Source organism: Zerene cesonia, chromosome 24, assembly GCF_012273895.1.
Source record: "Zerene cesonia ecotype Mississippi chromosome 24, Zerene_cesonia_1.1, whole genome shotgun sequence".
NCBI lineage: Eukaryota > Metazoa > Arthropoda > Insecta > Lepidoptera > Pieridae > Zerene > Zerene cesonia.
In genome coordinates this window covers 1,200,831-1,220,861 of record NC_052125.1, presented here as the reverse complement: position 1 = coordinate 1,220,861, position 20,031 = coordinate 1,200,831, and the positions used below count along the sequence as shown (strand labels likewise).

The window sequence follows — 20,031 nt, the reverse complement described above, 5'->3', positions numbered from 1 at the left end:
GCATCATTTGTTGGTTTAGAAATAATTAGATGATAACTTATAATCAATGTAACGGTAAAGTCAGTGTTGGTATAGTTTGTTGAATCAGCCAAGATTAAACTAATTTATAATTCACGGGTTCTGCGGATGTTGAATTCGGTTAAAAATTAACGCGAAGTTTATCTTATTTTCTACCGACTTTTAAAAAGAGGAGGTTCAAAGAACTTTTGATTGGGTGAACCGATTTTGAGGTTATTGCATGGTACAAAAATGAGAAAATAATGATCATAAATTGGGGTTCTTTTCTAAATCTAACAGAAGCTATTTTTTAAAATTTTATATGTCTTAGATAGCATCACAGAAAACCGATGCGTTGAATTTAATGCAGTTTTCATTGATGTTATAGCGTTATGTATGATATTGGTCTAATCTACACTTATATTATAAAGCTAAACAGTTTTTTTTTGTATTGTTTGTTTGAACGCACTAATCTCAGGAACTACTGGTCCGATTTGAAAAATTCTTTCAGTGTCAGATAGCCCATTTATTGAGGAAGGCCTTAGGCTATCTATGTACCACGGGCAAAGCCGGGGCGGACCGCTAGTTTAAAATATAGGCTCACATTGATTTCGATGATACGCCATAAACGGATGGAAACCATAACATACTATGTGCTTAAAGTATGTTAAGTTTTCTCAGCTTAAGTTAGAGTAGTGCTGTGTAGTAAGTTAGTTAGTTATCCAGCAAACACTAACGTTTGCAGAACCCTAATAATCGATGAAAAATGGAACACAGTCAATACAGACCGTGATAATTATATATTTGTATCAGTGTGTTTATTCGTTTGTAATTACGATTAAACGAAGTTCGGTTATTGGTGCGTTTATTTTTTTATCGTTATTGTTAATTGTTAATTCGAGATTTATTACGTATGTCCATTGGATGGTACATTTGTCTTCCTTATAATATAGCCTGTGTCCACGATATATGCTAAACTAGTTACATATAGTATTTTCTTGTTTCATTTTAAGCGATTATTGTAGATTTAGGAATTAAAAACTTTTTAACGGATTTTAAACGATTTATTCATTATATTATTAACCCGACGTTTCTAACACTACAGCGAGCGTGGTCACGGGGAGACGGATAGTTACATATAGTTTAATATCAGGCTAGGCTTCGGTCGATTAGGTTAGGTTTAAAGGAAAAGATATACAGTCTCGTATAGACCTTCTCGGGATAAACACTATCTTATATCCTTTCTCAGGCCCTAAACTATAATTGTAGCAAATTTTTAAATCGGTTTAGTGGTTATGGCGTGTAGAAGAGATGGACAGAGCTACTCTTGTAATTTATAATATTGAGTGGGGACTACAAATATATTCCAAATTATGAATGCAATTTATATTACAAACGTGGAAGCTTGTACGTATGTGTATTTAGAGCTAATAGATATCGTATGTAATACTACTAATCCGATCCTACTAATATTATAAATGCGAAAGTTTGTAAGGATGTGTATGTGTTTGTTGCTCTTTCGCGTAAAAACTACTGAACCGATTGCAATGAAATTTGGTACGTAGACAGCTGGACAACTGGAATAACATATAGGCAACTGTGTTGTGAAAAAATGTTTTTATCACAATATTCCTACGGGATACAGACTTACGCGGGTGAAACCGCGGGGCGCAGCTATATAACCATGAAAATCATTGGGCTGCAGCTATAATCCAAAATGTACCGATAATAAAGTAACGATTCACTCAATACCAAATTTGGTTATTCGTGTCACCTATTGAAGTAAACTCAATCGTTTATTTACAATTAGTCAAAATTACTAATTGCGTTCCACTAAACCTATGTAGGGTAAGTAGGGTCTGACGCACGCGAAATATTTTGGGTCAAAGTATACATTGGTCTAGTTGATTGTGTTATCGACAATGTTAACGAATAGGCGATTCGTCTGGCTAGCCCGGCCCATGAAAGTAGGCTGTCGAGGATCGATTAGTCGGCTGGAGACATAAAAATGTCCGCGTTGGAACATGTGAACGTTCTTATTCCATTCCAGCTATTTCCAAATTTAAATTTGGAACGTATTGCAATAGTGCGTCACTCCATTCGAATTAAGAACGAGAGCGGTTTATTGGGGACGTCCAAAATTTCGGGGTCAATGACCTTGACATACATTCCATTTTCACGATGGATATGTTCTAGTATTCCGCTTTTGAATTTTCATGTCGTGATGATAGAGCTGCAATAGCAAATTTCAAAATAACGAATGAGCCTCGTTCTTTATTTAAAACCATAAATTTTTATAATTTTTTAAGAATTAAAGATTTAATACATTCCTTTTTCGAATGATTCTTTTGGATAACGCGATGGGATTCATCCAGCCTACTAACAGGCTATAGCCGAAACAAAATAATTTCAATGTAAAATAACATTATAAATATTTTATTAGAATATAACTGCCATATACTTCTAGGCGTGTTTTACAAAACACGTACTTATTGTATGAATGATAAAGGTGAATGAAACCATAATATTACGTTTTCACCTTGAACCCGGCTTAGCAATTCGAGCTGATTAACAAAATTGTACTTTTATATAGATTTATTAGTATTTAATAGGGAACTTAAACGTTAGACATTGTTTAGAAGAGTTACATTCAATTTCATAAACATTTCAGTAGCCAATTTTTAGTATTTGTGCCTTAAATCTGTAAGAAATTCCATATTCAAATATTTGTATTGATTTCTGTGATCGTTTATCATCATATGAGACCCATGAACGATTGTATGTCGAATCTCTTACAAAAGAAAAGGAAATGTTAAGATCGTTATATCTCTATGTCATAATAACGATTAAGCCAATCGATATGCCTGATACTGGGTCATTGTCGCTTTAATACCGTTTCTGAATAACTGATAACGATATCTAGGCGGTACCGTTTTGCAATTCAACCGTTGACATAGATGACAGAACGGTGCAGTTATCGGACCATGCTTTCTGGTTCATCTTAGATATGAATTAAAAGTATCGTATTTGAAATTATACGGCCTTTTTGGTCACTATCGGTTTCCCCTTTAGTTACATGCCACAAACAAAAAAAAAGAACATTTTCGAAAATAGAACACGCATCGTTCAAAGTTCGAATTGAAAAAGCAAATTGGGAAATAGAATTTTACATTATCTAAATGCAAATTAAACTAGAACATTGAGAAACTTTCATTTAAATTTCGAATTTAATTATAGTTGAACGAACATACAGCAATATTCTAGAATGAGCAAACATAAATTTCGTAATATAATACATGTAAGATGTTTACTTGCATATTTTTAGTTTTGGCTTCGGATCAGCTGACAATGCGTAATGGGGGACATTGACCCTATGATATACGGTTCGATGTACACGTGAAAATGCGAAAATAAAATTTTGTTTTTTATTTGTAATGTTGGTATTTTACAACCAGATATCACTAGTGTTTTTATACGACTGATGATACCAAATGTATAATATAGTTACTATTGTAATTATTATTGTTGTAAATGTAAAAAATATGTTTTAAATTTCGAATCTACCATGAAAATATTCGGATTCAAATTCAAATGCTGGCAATAGAAGCTGAATAGCATAAAATAGGTTTTCTAAGAAATATCCGCTATCCATTCGAATTTCGAAGTTGAAATTTAATTGCTATACAAAATTAAACCATGCTCCATTGTAATATAGCGCTATCAATGTTGTTGAATAGACAGGTTATAGTTGTACGGTTCGGACAACCGCGGCCGTTCACCCATGACGTACTGGCCGTTAGATTAAATTTCAAATTTGGAACCAAGCTCGGATTTGGCCAAAGGTTGACGACCTGTGACGTAGTGTGGGTGTGTTAATATTGATAAGACGGACATCATTCATTTGTCCTTTTTTAGTTTTGTTGCGCTTAGCTTTCATTCAGGTCTGCATTTTTATTACATTTTACGTCACATTAAAGTTGTTTACAATGAGAGGAAATTCATATTAGCTTATAAGAAGGCCATAGATGAATCATATATTTAAAGGTATTTTGAAGGTTAAGATTGTCTTTTTATCCTATAACATGACATTGCACCAACATAACTGCACATGCAATTCCAACATTCAACCTTGAAAAAAAAATAGGCTAAAAGCGTATTCCATTTTCAAATTGTTCGATCGGTGTCCCGATCTGTGACGTCACAAGCACAGTTCGAAGCGAGGTCACTGACCGCTGACGTCACGATCAGCTGACCGACCGCATATCTTGTGTCCCGTTCTCACTTTGAAATTAGACCATCGCGATCTGTCATTTCGCCTGATTCTAACTACTAATAATTCAATCCGAAATTCCATTGACTACTCAATGTTTTATTGTAGCTAGGAGTTATATTTGCGTAAATGACAAAAATTTGTTCAAAACTAATTCATTTTAAATTAGAACTGATTGGTTTATATTTACGTCAATGAAAACGTAATGGGCTTCATATTGATGTACCAGTATACTGCTATTACTTATAAATATACTCTATATATGAGTAATAGGATATATACATACATATTATCAAAAATCTCTTCGTTCAGTATCTTCTTATATGTAGCAAAGAATTTTTAATCCAATGTTAAACAGGGAAAGACAAATAAAGGAAAATATAATTATCAAAATTCCTTACTTATATTAATTAATCACATTTCACACAAATATTATAAATGTGAAAGTTTGTTTGGATGTTTGTCCGACAATCACACTGAAACTACAACGGATTTTGATGGAATTTAGTATACAGGCAGGGTATGAGCTGACTTGGGTGATAGGATACTATTTATTCCGATTAAATGCTCCCTTGTTATAGAACAGGAATCTTGATATCCGGGCGGAGCCGGGACGAGCGTTAGCATCGAAATAAATTCAACATTCTCATCTGCTCAGTCTTACAGTTCCATAGAATGCTCTAAACATACACGTATAAGGATTAAGTACACAACCAATCGCGGCAAATATAATAAATAATAATCATTATTTAATATATATTTAATTCGTTCAACACTTAACACTAATGATTTACACGTGTAGTATCAATTTTATGTCCTACATAGTGGAAACTAACAAATAACACGATTATTGGTATCATATTGTTTTAAATTCATTTAAATGTAAAGAGATTCAAAAAAAATCATATAATCACGTATTTTTTCTGTTATATGAGTATAGTATACGCTAAAGAAGTTGTTACAAACGAAATCTTATCAAATAATTAAAATATACATCTTAAATAACAGTTAAACTTAATTGGTTCAATATTAATAGCTCGCAGAACTACCTATATAATTACATCTCTTAAAAATTTATACGTAATCTCATACGTGATCAAGCATGACACACACATTTAAGATGAATACCGGATTACAATACCATCTGTCAAGTGTGACGGTCTAATGTCAACTTAAACGTTATATAATAAGGTTGAAAGTGGGGTGTCTATGGATTAATAAGTATACACACATATAAGGAAGCAGTCATCGCCCGTGCTCCGACCTTGCAGTGGGGTCGACGAACTCGGCCGAAAATGGCGTGTGGTCGTATGAAATTTTGAATTTCGAAGCGAACTGGTTCATTCATCGAATTTTTCTAACGTGCCAGTTTTAAGGTTGCCTCCAAAAAGTTTTAATCTTAATAAGGTGACATAATGGCATACATTATAACTTGTAATTTATTGCTGTCCTCATAGACTTGTATTTTGCGTGGAAACAAATATAAAAATGTTACTTGTATTAATATTATTTTGCATTTAATGAACATTGAACCTAAAGGTTTCAATGTATTTAAATCAGGTAACTTTATAGGAATATATGAAATGTATAATTGTATTACATTTCTAAAAGTCATTTCTTATATTTCTTATATATAAATATATATATAGCATTTACGGGGTACTTATACAGTATGATCTAATCACATTTTATATATCATTCAAGAAGGAAATATTAGAGGGATTTTTTTATAGAGCAAATATTAAAAGACGTTTTTTCTTTGTAGTAGCATAAAATGAATGGTTTTACGTTTTGTTTCAGCCCAAATCGAGATCATACCATGCAAGGTGTGCGGGGACAAGTCCTCCGGCGTCCACTACGGGGTGATCACCTGCGAGGGCTGCAAGGGCTTCTTCAGGCGCTCCCAGAGCACAGGTCGGCTTCATGCGTTCTTTTTGGTGGGCTAAGACATTGGGTTCCGTTGTCATGGCAACCGTAACAACAAACGTAGCCATTGTTATGTTGCCATGGCAACCGTAATTACATACGTCAATTGCAGTTTGTGTGTACTCGTGTTTTCAATGATAATTTTTTTATATAGTTATTGTAGAGCAATAGAAAAAAATCACAGTAATTTTAGAAATATTATCTGTATGTACTACAAAAGGTCTTAAGATAAAGTAAATTAAATATTATGAATGAAATTAGATACGATGATACATACAACATGGACGAAGTCGTCGGCGTAAGCTAGTGAAATTTAAACTAAGAGGAAACAATAGCTTCACTTCAAAGATACTGAAGTGTTAACAATAATTTACTCATAACTCATAAGAAAATAACATATAGATTACATAATTCACTCGTCTTTTTCGTTTGCATTTCATTTAATATAATATCTTTGTATAATTTTAAATACTAATTTAATAATTCATTGCCTCAAAATCAATGAAATTGCATATAAATCTATCATTAGATACATACAATGATTTTCCTCAATCATTATATTTTCAAGTTATTTTTTATCTATTACCTATATTTAAATAACATCAATACAACTATATAGAGCTATTAGAGTTGACGTTCAAATTGCAAGGCTAATTGACTATTTAATCTTAAAATTGATCACATTCAAACTTCAAAAGAAACCTTCCTTTATGTAGAAAACTACACACCTTTGGACACGATCCAGAACATAAAAATAATAAAACAAAACAACTTCTAGAAGCACTATAGACATTCATAAAAGCCTTTATCTTCCTCAGCCCATACAATTCATTTTTTTTTTCATATAAAGCGCTTCATCACTTTACAATAACTTGAGCGATGTTAAGCAAGTTACAAAAATATACATTCACAAATCATCAAACAATATCATCAAAAAATGTTTCATTTCTTTGGCAACAGACATAAGACAAAAATGCAGAAGTGAAGATAGATTATTAGCTGATTTTAATAGTGTTGATCACATTTTATTTAGGTTTTAAGAAGTTTATTCTTCCTTTTGCAAATACGCACTTTAATATAATAGATAAATGTAGTGTTTTATAGTATATTTACTTTACAAATAAATTTTATATACTCTTTTTTAAGTAATATGAATTATAATGAAATAATTCGTGTATACCCACACAAACATCAAATTCAATTTCCATAGCGCATATCGTTCTAAATTTAAAATCATTCTCTCACCCACCCATACATTTTTTCAATAAAAATCCGAAAACGCGTCGTTCTTAATATAAAAATCACACAGCAAGCTTTTCCCCAATTTCCCTACGCGTTCCAAATTTAAAAGCCAACGCTTAACGCACACATTGCCAACGTCGTTCTAAATTTCATATAATTCTCACGGATTCACGCACACATCCAGTTTGCCTATACAACGGGGCACACATAAATATTTTTATTAACACAGTTGCATGTTTCAGTGGTGAACTACCAATGTCCACGCAACAAGGCCTGTGTGGTGGATCGCGTCAACAGGAACCGCTGCCAGTACTGCCGGCTGCAGAAATGTTTGAAGTTGGGGATGAGTCGTGACGGTAAGTGGATTTAACCGCGGTCGCGGTTTGGATGGGTGACCGTTACATAATAAGGATCTAAGATTAATTGAAGCTTTAAATTCTTCAATTATGTCCCAGTCAGTCGATAAAAATCGATGAAAATAGGTAAATATTACAAATGCGTGCATTTTTCTAAATAGGTTATTAATCAATTTTTATTTTCTTGTACAAAAGAAAAATTAATAGTAATATTATAGTATTTTATTATCTGTGGTAATATTTAAGAAAGATATGCCTTTTCAATTTTCTTACGTTTCTTACGTACATAAAAATAAATAACTCAAGACGAAATTAAAAAAAAACGAAACGATAAAAGAAATAACTTTCCGGCAATTAAAATAAACCATTTATAAATAATACATACCTTGTGGTATGAGGAAGCAAACGTGGGGTGAACGACCCCTTATCAGCGCTGATAACGACTGTTATGTTACAATCATAAGGTTCAAATGATAAGGTGTTATACGCAAGAATAAAAATATATATTTATCGATACACTATTACAATAACTTACAATTATATACATGAAAACCGTGTGGTTGCGTGTTTGTTGTTCAATTTCGCAAAACGACTAAACCCATTAGGATGCTAATTTTTTTGTAGATAGATTACATATTAATTTAAGATTTTCTATTATTAGGAACCGGGAAAGTTATACCATCCCTTAAATAAGATTCGAAATAGCATTTCATATGGGAATATAAATTTAGAAATTTAAGACTTTTCAAACGACTTAAAAAAAGATGGAGGTTATCAATTGGACTGTATTTTCTGTGTTTGTTACCTCATAACTCTTCACTCGATGAACCGATTCTTATTTGAAAGTTGGTAAATGGTTATTTATTAACGGATTTTAACGGGAGACGAATTATTGGTATAAATATGATGAAGAGATTTTTTGTTTGTTTGATCGCGCAAATATCAGGAACGACTGGAGCGATTTCAAATATCTTCGACAGATGGATATATACGTTCCGAATGCTGTAGGCTATAAATATACTACGGGCAAAGTCAGCCCGTAAAGCTAGTACAATATACTTGATCAAAACAAGATTTGATATAATTCGTCAGATACCAGGCGCATAGTGCATCGCCACCAACCGTATTACATTGCGTAAGCTGACATAACCACTAGTGATGTGATGGTACACATCGATAATATATTAAATACTAATTTAATTTATACTAAAATGTAAACTATAGCGTCATCTATGCAGGTAATAGCAACACTGCCTGCGACTATAGGCAGGAAACTCGGTGGGACCGAAAAGAAATCAAATTTTCTCCATTACAGTAGACCTAGAGACAAACGAAGACAAATAACAGACCAGGTCTACTTGTTCGTAAACTAAACACATAAAATAAACTAGTCCAAACATAAATAAAGCTGTCGTGACGATCTCAAAATGTGTAATTAAAAACGAACTTGAATTTTTTTTAACATACAATTTCTAAATACAATCTGGGCTGTTATGTTCCCAAATACTGCAATATAACGCCTATTATAAATATAAAAAAAGTATATAAATAACGTGTTTCTAAACGACAGATTTAATTGAATTCGGGTTATGTGACGAAAAAAGAAGCCAAATGCACTATCACACTGAGTATACAGGCCCACGCCCAGTAATTACATAGAATATCGATAATCTATCGATGACAAGCACATCACTAGCTATTGTGCAATGAGCCCACGAGGCGTAACATCTTTTTATACGACGTAACACTTAGACATATTATAGTCGGTTATTGGGTAACACACGAACCTTTTTTTGCCAAGTCGGTTACACGCTATGCGACCTGTTGTGTGAGAGACTGCATATTTAATTCACTGCAATCTCTTTTAAAATTTTCGATGATTTTTTTTTGTGTATGTCTATGGAATATTTGAACCGATTTTAATAAGATATCTGCAAAAAGATAGATTGAAAATGGCCTTTGGAAATGTATGAAAACATCAGGTTATTTTCGTTTGCTTTCTCAGTCATAAGGTATGATTATTCACACAGAGAGGTAATGTTTTAAAATACACAAAAAATACAAAGCTATTCTAAATAGCACAAAACCATTTATATTTTAATTTATGGTTCTATGTATGAACTCTCTATTATAAGATAAACAATAGCCCACTGTTCGTAAAAACAAACCAAAGCATTTGATCCGCCCGAACAAACGCGTTCCACACAAACGCGGCTCCAGATAAAATGGTTCAACAAACCTTCAAAATAACATGACCCCGATTCGCAACAAAAATGTACTAAAACGTAGATCCATACAAAATGGTCGGGTCATTGAACGTAACAACGCCGCCGAAAATTATAACCCCGCTGATTTCAAAGGCCCATGCTTCTAAGCGGTGTCGTGCGGTTCGCGTGCGTCTCAATTCGCGCGGTTTATCCGAACGGGACATCCTTACGTAGTTTCTATACGTCATATATAAACGTCAGAGTTATAAGAGTTCGTTGTGCCACTAGGCAGTATGCCAATGGCCGCTGTACACACACAGCCAAGCCGCCGTCCTCACGCACACTAGCGCGCGCACGTGTGGGTATTGAGTAACGGGTGTTCAAGGTACTAACGATTCGAATAAAAAAGGACAAAGAATCCGCGCGGAATTTTGAATGTGGAACCGTGTTGTGTCATTGGAATTTGATGATGCTTTTTTTTCTTAGCGGCTCGAATGAATAATGCACACATGTTTCGTGGAAATCATTTATATAATCTGTATACTTTGCACACTAGATAATTTATAGATTAAAATGTTTATCGTTGAATTCTGCGCTAGCTAATGGTTTTCCAAAAAATTTATATTAAAAGAACGCCTTTTTCACAGACTGTGTATGATTTTTCAGCTGTCAAATTTGGCCGTATGTCGAAAAAGCAGCGCGAAAAAGTCCAAGAGGAGGTGAAAGCGGTACAACTGCGCACTCAAATAGAAGCAGCCCCGGACTCAGTGTATGACGCACAACGGCAGACGCCCAGCTCAAGCGACCAATTCCATGGACATTACAATGGGTAACGCCATCTATTATTCAATAGCTGAACTAATGTGTCTAAGTTTGTGGTTGGTTTAGAAATTACGTTTATGAATTAATCAAGGATTCTTTGCTCATATATACTGTCAATTATTTAAAACTTAGGCTGCCTAGCAGTATTATTAGTAAAAATAAACATAATAATAAGATCAATAGGATCACATATAAACTACGAAGTAACTTTAGAATTATTTCGTTTCTCGTCTTAATTTTTTGAACGATGATAAAAATATCCTACTGCTCAAATTGGATAGCAATATTTATAAAATTACATTAATATATTTGCAGTAGTATTGTATCTTACAGATACCAAACATTAATAAAATTTGTTTAATGTTGGAAAACGTGTTTAAAGACCTACTTAAATTTATATTAAATATTTCACGAGCCTAGATCCGAATCGAATCCACAGAACTACCACTAACGTGCACACTCCGCATCTTTATATCGCCCTCTATAATCTACGCAATTAGCAAAAACGACACCACCCAACCGACGACGATACCTCCCCCGTTACATAACCTAGACGCCCGTCACGGTCGACAGTTCGAGAATTTTCCAGTAATTCAATACAACTATTGATGTCAGACATTGTCATTACAGTTACCGCAACTAACGGTGCCCGTGCTGCCATCTTGTATCGGGTAGCGGTACCGCGCGGTTCTTGTTATTAATTACTGCACGGGTTATGTGCGATGATTCAATTTGAACGGTTTTTTGTTGCAATATGCTGTTACGTGGCTCGTGTGCACTTTATTGGGTGTATAGTGGGTCGGTTATTGTCTTTTTGCGTTATTATATGACGATCAGTCGTAGAGCAGTGTGAATGTAGATTGTAGAGTACATAATGAGCTGGTTTATTAAGTTTATATGTTTGTGGAGTTTTAAAATATCGTAGGTTATGATAATAAGATAAAAAGATTCTGGATTTTCGATAGTTATACACGAAATATAAAGCTGAAATAACTTCATATGTAACTTTTAGTACTCGTGTAATGGGTTAATCTCCGATTGCTGGAGCATAATCATTATTGATACAAGACTTATCAAACTGATCGTCTAGTTATGACGATGTACCAGCAGCGTCATTGGGTAGATTTTAGTACCTTACAGTAAAATGTATATAACAGCACTTCAGTTTCTCAACTAAAATTTACTTAGATTTTATCATTCGCCCAATACAGTGATTTATATTTCTTATTTCTTATTACAGATAAACAATATTACCAATTTGTTATTACAACCATCGTCACCTTATTACCGACATCCTTATTACGATTACAACATTACAACTATCCTATTACCGCTGTTCAAACGAATTACCATTACCAATTCGCTATTACAGCTATCCCGGTTACGGATCGCCGCTATCCTCATACGGATACAACAACACAGCGCCGGCGCTGACCTCCAATATGAATTTGCACCAGCAGCCTCAGCAGTATGACGTGTCAGCTGACTACGTCGACTCCACCACGTATGAACCGAAGCAAACTGGCGGCTTCCTCGACACAGATTTCATTGGAAACGGTTAGTATTGTGTGTGTTGTTTATGAATGTATGACACAAAGGTCTATGTTTTGATGGAGGAGACAATTGGGAAATGTTGAAATAATAAGTGATAAATTTCGTATGAAATAATTAATATAACAATTGAATTAAATGGCTTGAAAATCGCATTACAGGCATCGGGCTAGTAATTAATATATTTCCTCTTTAAGTTTGTGGTGTTCTTAACCTCTGTTTTAAAATAGCATACCGTTTTGATAACTTAAACGTATTTTATTATTATTACGAATAGTATTATAAATTTGTTTAGTAGCATTATTAATCTGTGAATCATTTTTCATTGCCTTCTGTTTATAATATGGCTTATTGTTGCAATATATAAAACTAAATAACATATTATATAAAGCCGTTCATTACGAATCTAGGGCAAATAATCGATATCGTCTATATCAAAAATCGCTACACACGTTATTATATTAGGCTAAAACAAGCAAACATTATCCCAACTAGACGAGCAACAACAACAACAACAACAACAGCAAAAAACAACAATCCGACCGACGCCAACAACAACAGCATCGACGTCAACATCCACCATCCGAACGGTCGATCGGCGACAGGAGTTCGATAGATATGACGAACGGATACAATCGCCCGCGTCCATATCCAGTGGCGTTATTAACATAAAACAAGAGATAAAACCGGAGACCTCAATGGGCGTGGACAATCTGGTCGCGAGTTACGTAGACTCCACGACTTTCCTGCACAGCCCCTCGAATATCCAGCACAGTCCGATGGAGATACAGAACTCCGTGTTGGTCAGCCAGAACTCGCTGACCAGCGAGGAGTTGAGCCCAGACGACATGACGTCGAGCAACAGGATGCTCGATCCGTTGAATATGAACATGTCAGGGATGGGGATGGTCAACCCGAACGCGGTGACGCGGCGGCAGGGGACGTCCAATGATGATCTGCCCTGTGAGTTGATTGGATGTGCGGTTATTTCAATTTGTTCTACCGATTCGAATTTGGAACTGAATAGAATTTTGTAATTCGAACAATTTTCGAATTTCAGTGTGAATTAAAGAATAGTTTTCAAGTTTTGATTTGATCGATATTCCAATTATTTCTTAAAATGAAGTTAGCTTTTGAAATAATATATCAGAAACATTTACGATAATTTGTAATAACCGCACAAACTAAGATTCGTAGACGCTCATTTTTCACGTAGATAAAACGCAATACGCAATTTTTATTATTATTTGTTAAATTACGTTCCTATTATTTTTGGCTTCTGTGTATTTACACAAACAGTGTGATTTTCATCGCATATTTACAATCTTTATGATTTTATAATTTATACTATACTAGCTGCGCCCCGTGGTTTCACCCGCGTAAGTCCGTATCCCGTATGAAAATCGGGATAAAAAGTTGCCTATATGTTATTCCAGTTGTTCAGCTGTCTACGTACCAAATTTCACTGTAATCGGTTCAGTAGTTTTTGCGTGAAAGAGCAACAAACACACACACATCCTTAAAAAATTCGCATTTATAATATTAGTAGGATTTCTGTATTATGGCAAAATGAATCTTCCAGTCAGTAAGAGGAAGAGTTTTGAATCAACATTTCAAACAATAAAATAGACACAACGAAACTATATATTTCCAAAACACAACAACGTTAACTATTCCAAAGAATCGCTTAGCTTTTCATATTTGTTGTTGTCTTTCTTCAAAATGACTCCACTTCTTGTGACACAGATGTAGTAAAAGCGAGTGTCCATCTGAAATTAAATCATCATCATCATCATCATCATCATCATCAGCCCATATATGTTCCCACTGCTGTGACACAGCCCTACGGGGGTTCAAGCCGTAATCCACCACGCTGGCCAAGTGCTTTTTACAAATGTTACATGTAGTAAAACTATTTACATATGCGCTGTTACAAATAAGAAAAGTATGCATAATTACCGGTTTTCTCGAATTTTCCATGTGTTTATTAGATTCGATTATAAGCAAGGGATATGGTATTATTGGTAGAGCGAGACAGCACGGCAGTAGACAGGCTGAAACCCAATATTACAGTTAAAATGCTAAGCAGTAGTTAATGATACGAGATCGTTGAAAATTTTACTATGTTCATGAAATAGCTAATTCTGTATCTTATATACAGATTATTTCGTTAAACTTATGTCCTAGGATGCTTTTGTCATTCAAGAGTTATAAATAGCTTACGAGATAGTATTTTCTTGCGTTTGATTTTACGCGAGTATTATACATTTAGAAATTAAAAACTTTTTAACGGAATTTACACGCGATTTATTCATTATATTATTAACCCGACGATTCGAACACTTTACAGCGAGCGTGGTCACGGGGAGACGGTCTCCCAAAGTTTTTAATATCTAGTTTACGAGAGTTTCTCAAAGATTACGCTCAAGTACCAAAAATATAACTCGTAATATCGTTTAAAGAATAATTCACAAATCGACTTGGTCCAGTAAAAGATCGAGTAATTAGTGTTGTGGTTCTAATGAAATGAAGAATTATATATAAGTACATACAAAAGGATAGGTATATTGTACTTCTACAGTTAAGTATCTCGCTACTGAATTGTTTGCTACTCACGCCAGCATGCTACTATACAAGTTCCGAGTAGTATCACAGAGAGTGGATCCATTATAATCGGCACATTTTATTTTGTATTTTTATTTACGTATGACAAATTTATTTCTTAATTTATTTGACAGATGTCGTCGTATGAATTTTATTTGTCGTTTTTTAATTTGTTTTTCTAGTTTTTAAGCTTGGTTTACATGTTGTTATGTTATTGCATGGTTAAATTGATCATTGTTATACTTTTTGCCTTTTATCCAGTGATATTGTATTGTTTTATTGTTTATAATAAATATTGGTAGTATCTTTTTATGTATAAAACATTATTGCAGAAATTTATTTTTCTATGTATCTTACAACCTGCTATGTTTATGTTAAATTTATTTTCTTTTATTTGCTAAGTTGTTTCATTTACTTTAATTGTGAATGTAAATAAATGAAGTCTGCATCTTTACAGCTGAAGGTGACATAAGCAAGGTGCTGGTGAAGAGTCTAGCTGAAGCTCACGCGAACACAAACCCAAAGCTGGAATATATACACGAGATGTTCAGAAAGCCGCCAGATGTGCCTAAGTGAGTTACACTTCAGTTATCCCATACATACTTTCATTTACTTTGCTACATATACTTCATTCACTGACACTTCTCGAGTTCATTTACTTTACAACATTTTAACAAGTTTTATTAATTTTTCTGTTTTACTGTTAACTACTATTACTCAATTACTAAGATTTAATAATAATCTCATATACGAACAAGTTTATTCAAATATACCGTAGTTACGTAAAATTGTGATGTCGAAGTGATTTTAACATATTAATGTTTCATACCAAATTATAATTAATTTTTATGAATTATTTTGGTATAAAATTATATTTAGAGTGTGTTTTTTGTTTATGAACATCACAGATGCACGGCCTTTAAAGGGACTCAGAAGTTAGATGTCTTGAAAATAAATAAATATAGAAAATCACCTAACCCCCTGGTAGATACAATTTTGATTAAATAATTATGTGTATGGAAGACATTGCGAATATGGAATAATTATTACACAAGTTCTAACTACAAAAGCTATCGAATTTTCACGACAAATATTATTTTAAGTGCATGCATTAACAACCATATTCGCAAACCACCGTTAGTTTTAAAACACGGTTTAAGAGGCTAAATCTAAGTGTAGGCGATTCTGATTTGTAGGCATTCAATTGTCCCGTTTCCTTTTCCTCACCCTTTTCAGTCCATTCCTACTTTCCAGTCGTCAATCCCTTCCTCATCCCTTACCCCCCTAAATAGCGGGCAGCGCATTCGCATAGGCAATGCCTCTCATGCCATCAGGCGAACCATAAGTTCCGTTGCCCGCTATGGCATTAAAAAAGACATTTAATACTTTTGAGTCTCTTCTGGGAATCGATCCAATCACTTCTAGTAAAATTTTGTATACGTAATATATTCCTCATGTATCATAAATTTGGTATACTTTTGTAATTCAATGTTTGTATAATTCTATAGTAAAATGTTTGAAGTACTAACGTTTCTATAAATTTCAGGTTGTTATTTTACAACTCAATGACGTACGAGGAGATGTGGTTGGACTGCGCGGACAAGCTGACCGCCATGATACAGAATATCATTGAGTTCGCTAAACTCATACCTGGATTCATGAAGCTGAGTCAGGACGATCAGATACTGCTTTTGAAGTCCGGTGAGCGATTGATTGCAGTTTCGGAGATTTGCGTAGCCAATCCAAAGATGACGTAGTTTTTTTTTATATCATCTTTCATTTATATGCATACATTTTATATTGAAATAGTATTGATTTCATAATTGAACAATGTTCCACACGCGATTGATTTTTTTCTTTCATTACCTAAAAAAAAATATAAATCAGTCGAAACATTTAATTCATTTACTAAGTAAGTAACACAGTTGAACGATACATGTAGCTGGTAGCGAACGACTGACGTATATACAGTGTGTTCATTTTTATTCAGTTAAATTAGTTTAATGGAGTTTTTTCAAAGTAAATAGTACTCAATTCTACTAGCTATTAAATGCAATTTTATTAATGACTAGACGCTCGTCCCGGCTCCGCCCGGATATCATTATTCCTGTTTTATCCCAAGGGAACATTGAATCGGGATTAAAATCACCCAAGCTCAGCTCAAACCCTGTCTGTATACTAAATTTCATCATAATCCGTCCAGTTTCAGCGTGATTGACGGACAAACATCCACACAACTTTCAAATTTATAATACTAGTGTGATGGTGTGATTAGTGGGCTTTTAAGTTTTGAAAAATTATAAAATAATTCTTAATTATGCTATTTCAGGATCGTTCGAGCTGGCCATAGTGCGCCTGTCTCGGCTTATAGACATCAACCGCGAACAAGTGCTTTACGGAGACGTCGTGCTGCCGATACGGGAGTGCGTGCACGCACGGTGAGTTGTGGTGGGAAGAAAGATAAAAAAGATAGACATGGAGAAAGGTCATCATCAACAGCCCAAATATGTTCCCACTGCTGGGACACAGGCCTCCTATGAGGGTTCAGGCCATAATCCACTACGCTGGCGTTCGGGTTGGCAACTTTTGATTCTTGGACATGCCGGTTTCCTCACGATATTTTCCTTCACCGTTTTAAGCAGTGGTGATGTTATCCACATGTGCAGATAAATTGCAAAATCAATTTATTTCCTGCACGCTCGTCCGGTCTCGAAACCGACTTATCGAGTTTGAAGTCCGAGGTCACCTCCTCACCACTGAGCCACCACTGCTTTTTTTGGAGAAAGATAGAAGTAAATAACTGTACTGTTTGTGTGCGGTTTACGTGACGTCACATTTGCGAAAAAAAGAATGAGAGCGATGGAATTATTCATGTGCTTTTAATGAAAACTTGTTTGTGTGCATTTTGATGTTTGTGTTGTTTGAATTTACATTGGCTAGGTTAATTTAGCAAATTCTTTCTATGTAACAATTATTAAAATGTTGTGAGATGGGTTAAAAGTCGATTTAATTTCACAATTATATCCCACGAATCCCGAATGTTTTCGATTCGTAAAATCGTTTAAGTTTTCGGTCCCATAGCCTACTAAAGCTCGCGGTTTCACCCGCTTTGTTACTTAAGTATACGGTAGCCTATGTATAATTCCAGACTATAATCCATCTATGTACCAAACTTCATAGGGGTCCGATCAGCTGATTTCGCCTGAAAGAGTAACAAACATCCATACATTCTTAAAAACTTTCCCCTTTATACTTTTAATAGGAATTATATTGAATATTTATAACCATATATATGGGCATTGATCATTAAATTTCTCACCAAATGCACAGGGACCCACGCGACATGGCGCTGGTTTCTGGAATATTCGACGTCGCCAAGTCGATCGCGAGACTGAAACTCACTGAGACGGAGCTGGCCTTGTACCAGAGTCTCGTGCTGTTGTGGCCAGGTGAGTAATTGTATTTTTCTTTTTACATAGTAATTTAATTGAAATAATTAGGTCCATTAATGTTAGTAAATCTATACTTATATTATAAAGCTGAAGAGTTTGTTTGTTTGCTTGTTTGAACGCACTATTCTCAGGAACTGCTGGTACGATTTGAAAAATGCTTTCAGTGTTAGATAGCGCATTTATTGAGGAAGGCTATAGTCTATGTATGTTCCACGGGCAAAACCGGGGAATGCTAGTTGCTCATAAAGTTACAGTAAGTAAATTAATGTTATATTATATATTTGGATAAAAAACTCTTGGCTATCTACTAGCTTTTCGCCCGCGGCGTCGCCTGCGATGTCAAAGAAAAAATAGACAATCCAGGATTTTTATATAGTAACTGTTCTCGGGAATATAGATACAGACTATCCGTTATTTTTTCTCCGGTCTCAAACTCTCTGTACCAAATTTCATCATAATCAATTCAGTGGTATAGACCTGTACAAGAGACAGATAGACAGAGCCACTATCGCATTTACAACTGTCATAGACAAAATTAGCCATCTTTCCCCTTAAAAGAGGAAGCCTCTCTGTTCACGGCTGGTCATCGCACAGGCGAACCGCCAGCTCAATTGCCCGCTATCACAAGAAAAGAGTTCGACTCGACTGACTCCCTCTCCCCTCCCCTGCCCCCCCTCTCCCCCCACAGAGCGGCACGGCGTCCGCGGCAACTCGGAGATCCAGTGCCTGTTCAACATGTCGATGGCGGCGATGCGCCACGAGATCGAGACCAACCACGCGCCGATCAAGGGTGACGTCACCGTGCTCGACACGCTCATGGCCAAGATCAATACGTTCAGGTATTGTATACTGGTATTGTGGAACTGATGAGTGTTGTTTGTTTGAACGCGCTAATCTCGGGAACTGATGGGTCGATTTGGAAAAGTCTTTCAGTGTTTGATAGTACATTTTTTGAGGAGGGTTATAGGCTCTATACTAATATGATAAAACTGAAGAGTTTGTTTGTTTGAACGCGCTAATCTCAGGAACTACTGATCCGATTTGAAATATTCTTTCAGTGTTAGATAGCCCATTTGTTAAGAAAAGCCTATATATGTACCACGGGCGAAGCCGGGGCGGAACGCTAGTATATTATATACTAGACGCCCGTCCCGGCTCCGCCCGGATATTAAGATACCTGTTTTATCACATTTAATTGATATAAAAAGCATCCTATTACCCAAGTCAACTTGTGCACTGTATACCATATTTCATCAGAAGCCGTTCAGTAGTTTCAGCATAATTGACGGACAAACATATAGGTTAACAAACTTTCATATTTACTGTATTAGTGTGATCAATTGTGAAATAAAATCCATCCAGTTTTATAGTACGCAAATAATTCACAAAAACTCAGATTTATTAATACGTCCAATAAGTAGTTTGAAGCTTACACAATATAACATTTCTACATTATTATATTTCAGCTTAATTTATGTATTTATCCATTAGCGTACGAGAAGTTATTAAATTGCCATATTTTGCCAACAGAGAGCTATCGCTGATGCACTTAGAGGCGCTGTGCCGTTTTAAGGCCGCCCACCCGCACCACGTATTCCCAGCCC

At 35.0% G+C, this 20,031-nt stretch overlaps 2 protein-coding genes across 10 annotated transcripts in view; one reads left to right on the top strand and one right to left on the bottom strand.

Annotated features, from left to right (window-relative positions):
• The window catches only part of LOC119836552 (probable nuclear hormone receptor HR3), a 103,457-nt gene that overhangs the window by 80,807 nt on the left and 2,619 nt on the right, over window positions 1-20,031 (top strand). For all 7 annotated transcript variants that reach the window (XM_038361941.1, XM_038361935.1, XM_038361942.1 and 4 more), the window contains 9 exons: window positions 6,068-6,181; window positions 7,678-7,791; window positions 10,665-10,827; window positions 12,193-12,377; window positions 15,433-15,547; window positions 16,522-16,676; window positions 17,305-17,413; window positions 18,306-18,424; window positions 19,116-19,266. In XM_038361941.1, the coding sequence (XP_038217869.1) occupies window positions 6,068-6,181; window positions 7,678-7,791; window positions 10,665-10,827; window positions 12,193-12,377; window positions 15,433-15,547; window positions 16,522-16,676; window positions 17,305-17,413; window positions 18,306-18,424; window positions 19,116-19,266 (1,225 nt within the window). The remainder of the gene's footprint in view (window positions 1-6,067; window positions 6,182-7,677; window positions 7,792-10,664; window positions 10,828-12,192; window positions 12,378-15,432; window positions 15,548-16,521; window positions 16,677-17,304; window positions 17,414-18,305; window positions 18,425-19,115; window positions 19,267-20,031) is intronic.
• The window catches only part of LOC119836553 (androgen-dependent TFPI-regulating protein-like), a 23,850-nt gene continuing 17,786 nt past the window's right edge, over window positions 13,968-20,031 (bottom strand). Inside the window, exons 7-8 of one of the 3 annotated variants that reach the window (XM_038361944.1) lie at window positions 14,331-14,425; window positions 13,968-14,140 (exon numbers count right to left, since the gene is read on the bottom strand). In XM_038361944.1, the coding sequence (XP_038217872.1) occupies window positions 14,042-14,140; window positions 14,331-14,425 (194 nt within the window). In that variant the 3' untranslated portion in view covers window positions 13,968-14,041. Of the gene's footprint in view, window positions 14,426-20,031 lie in introns of all 3 variants that reach the window. The other 2 variants (XM_038361943.1, XM_038361945.1) reach the window with 2 other exon arrangements.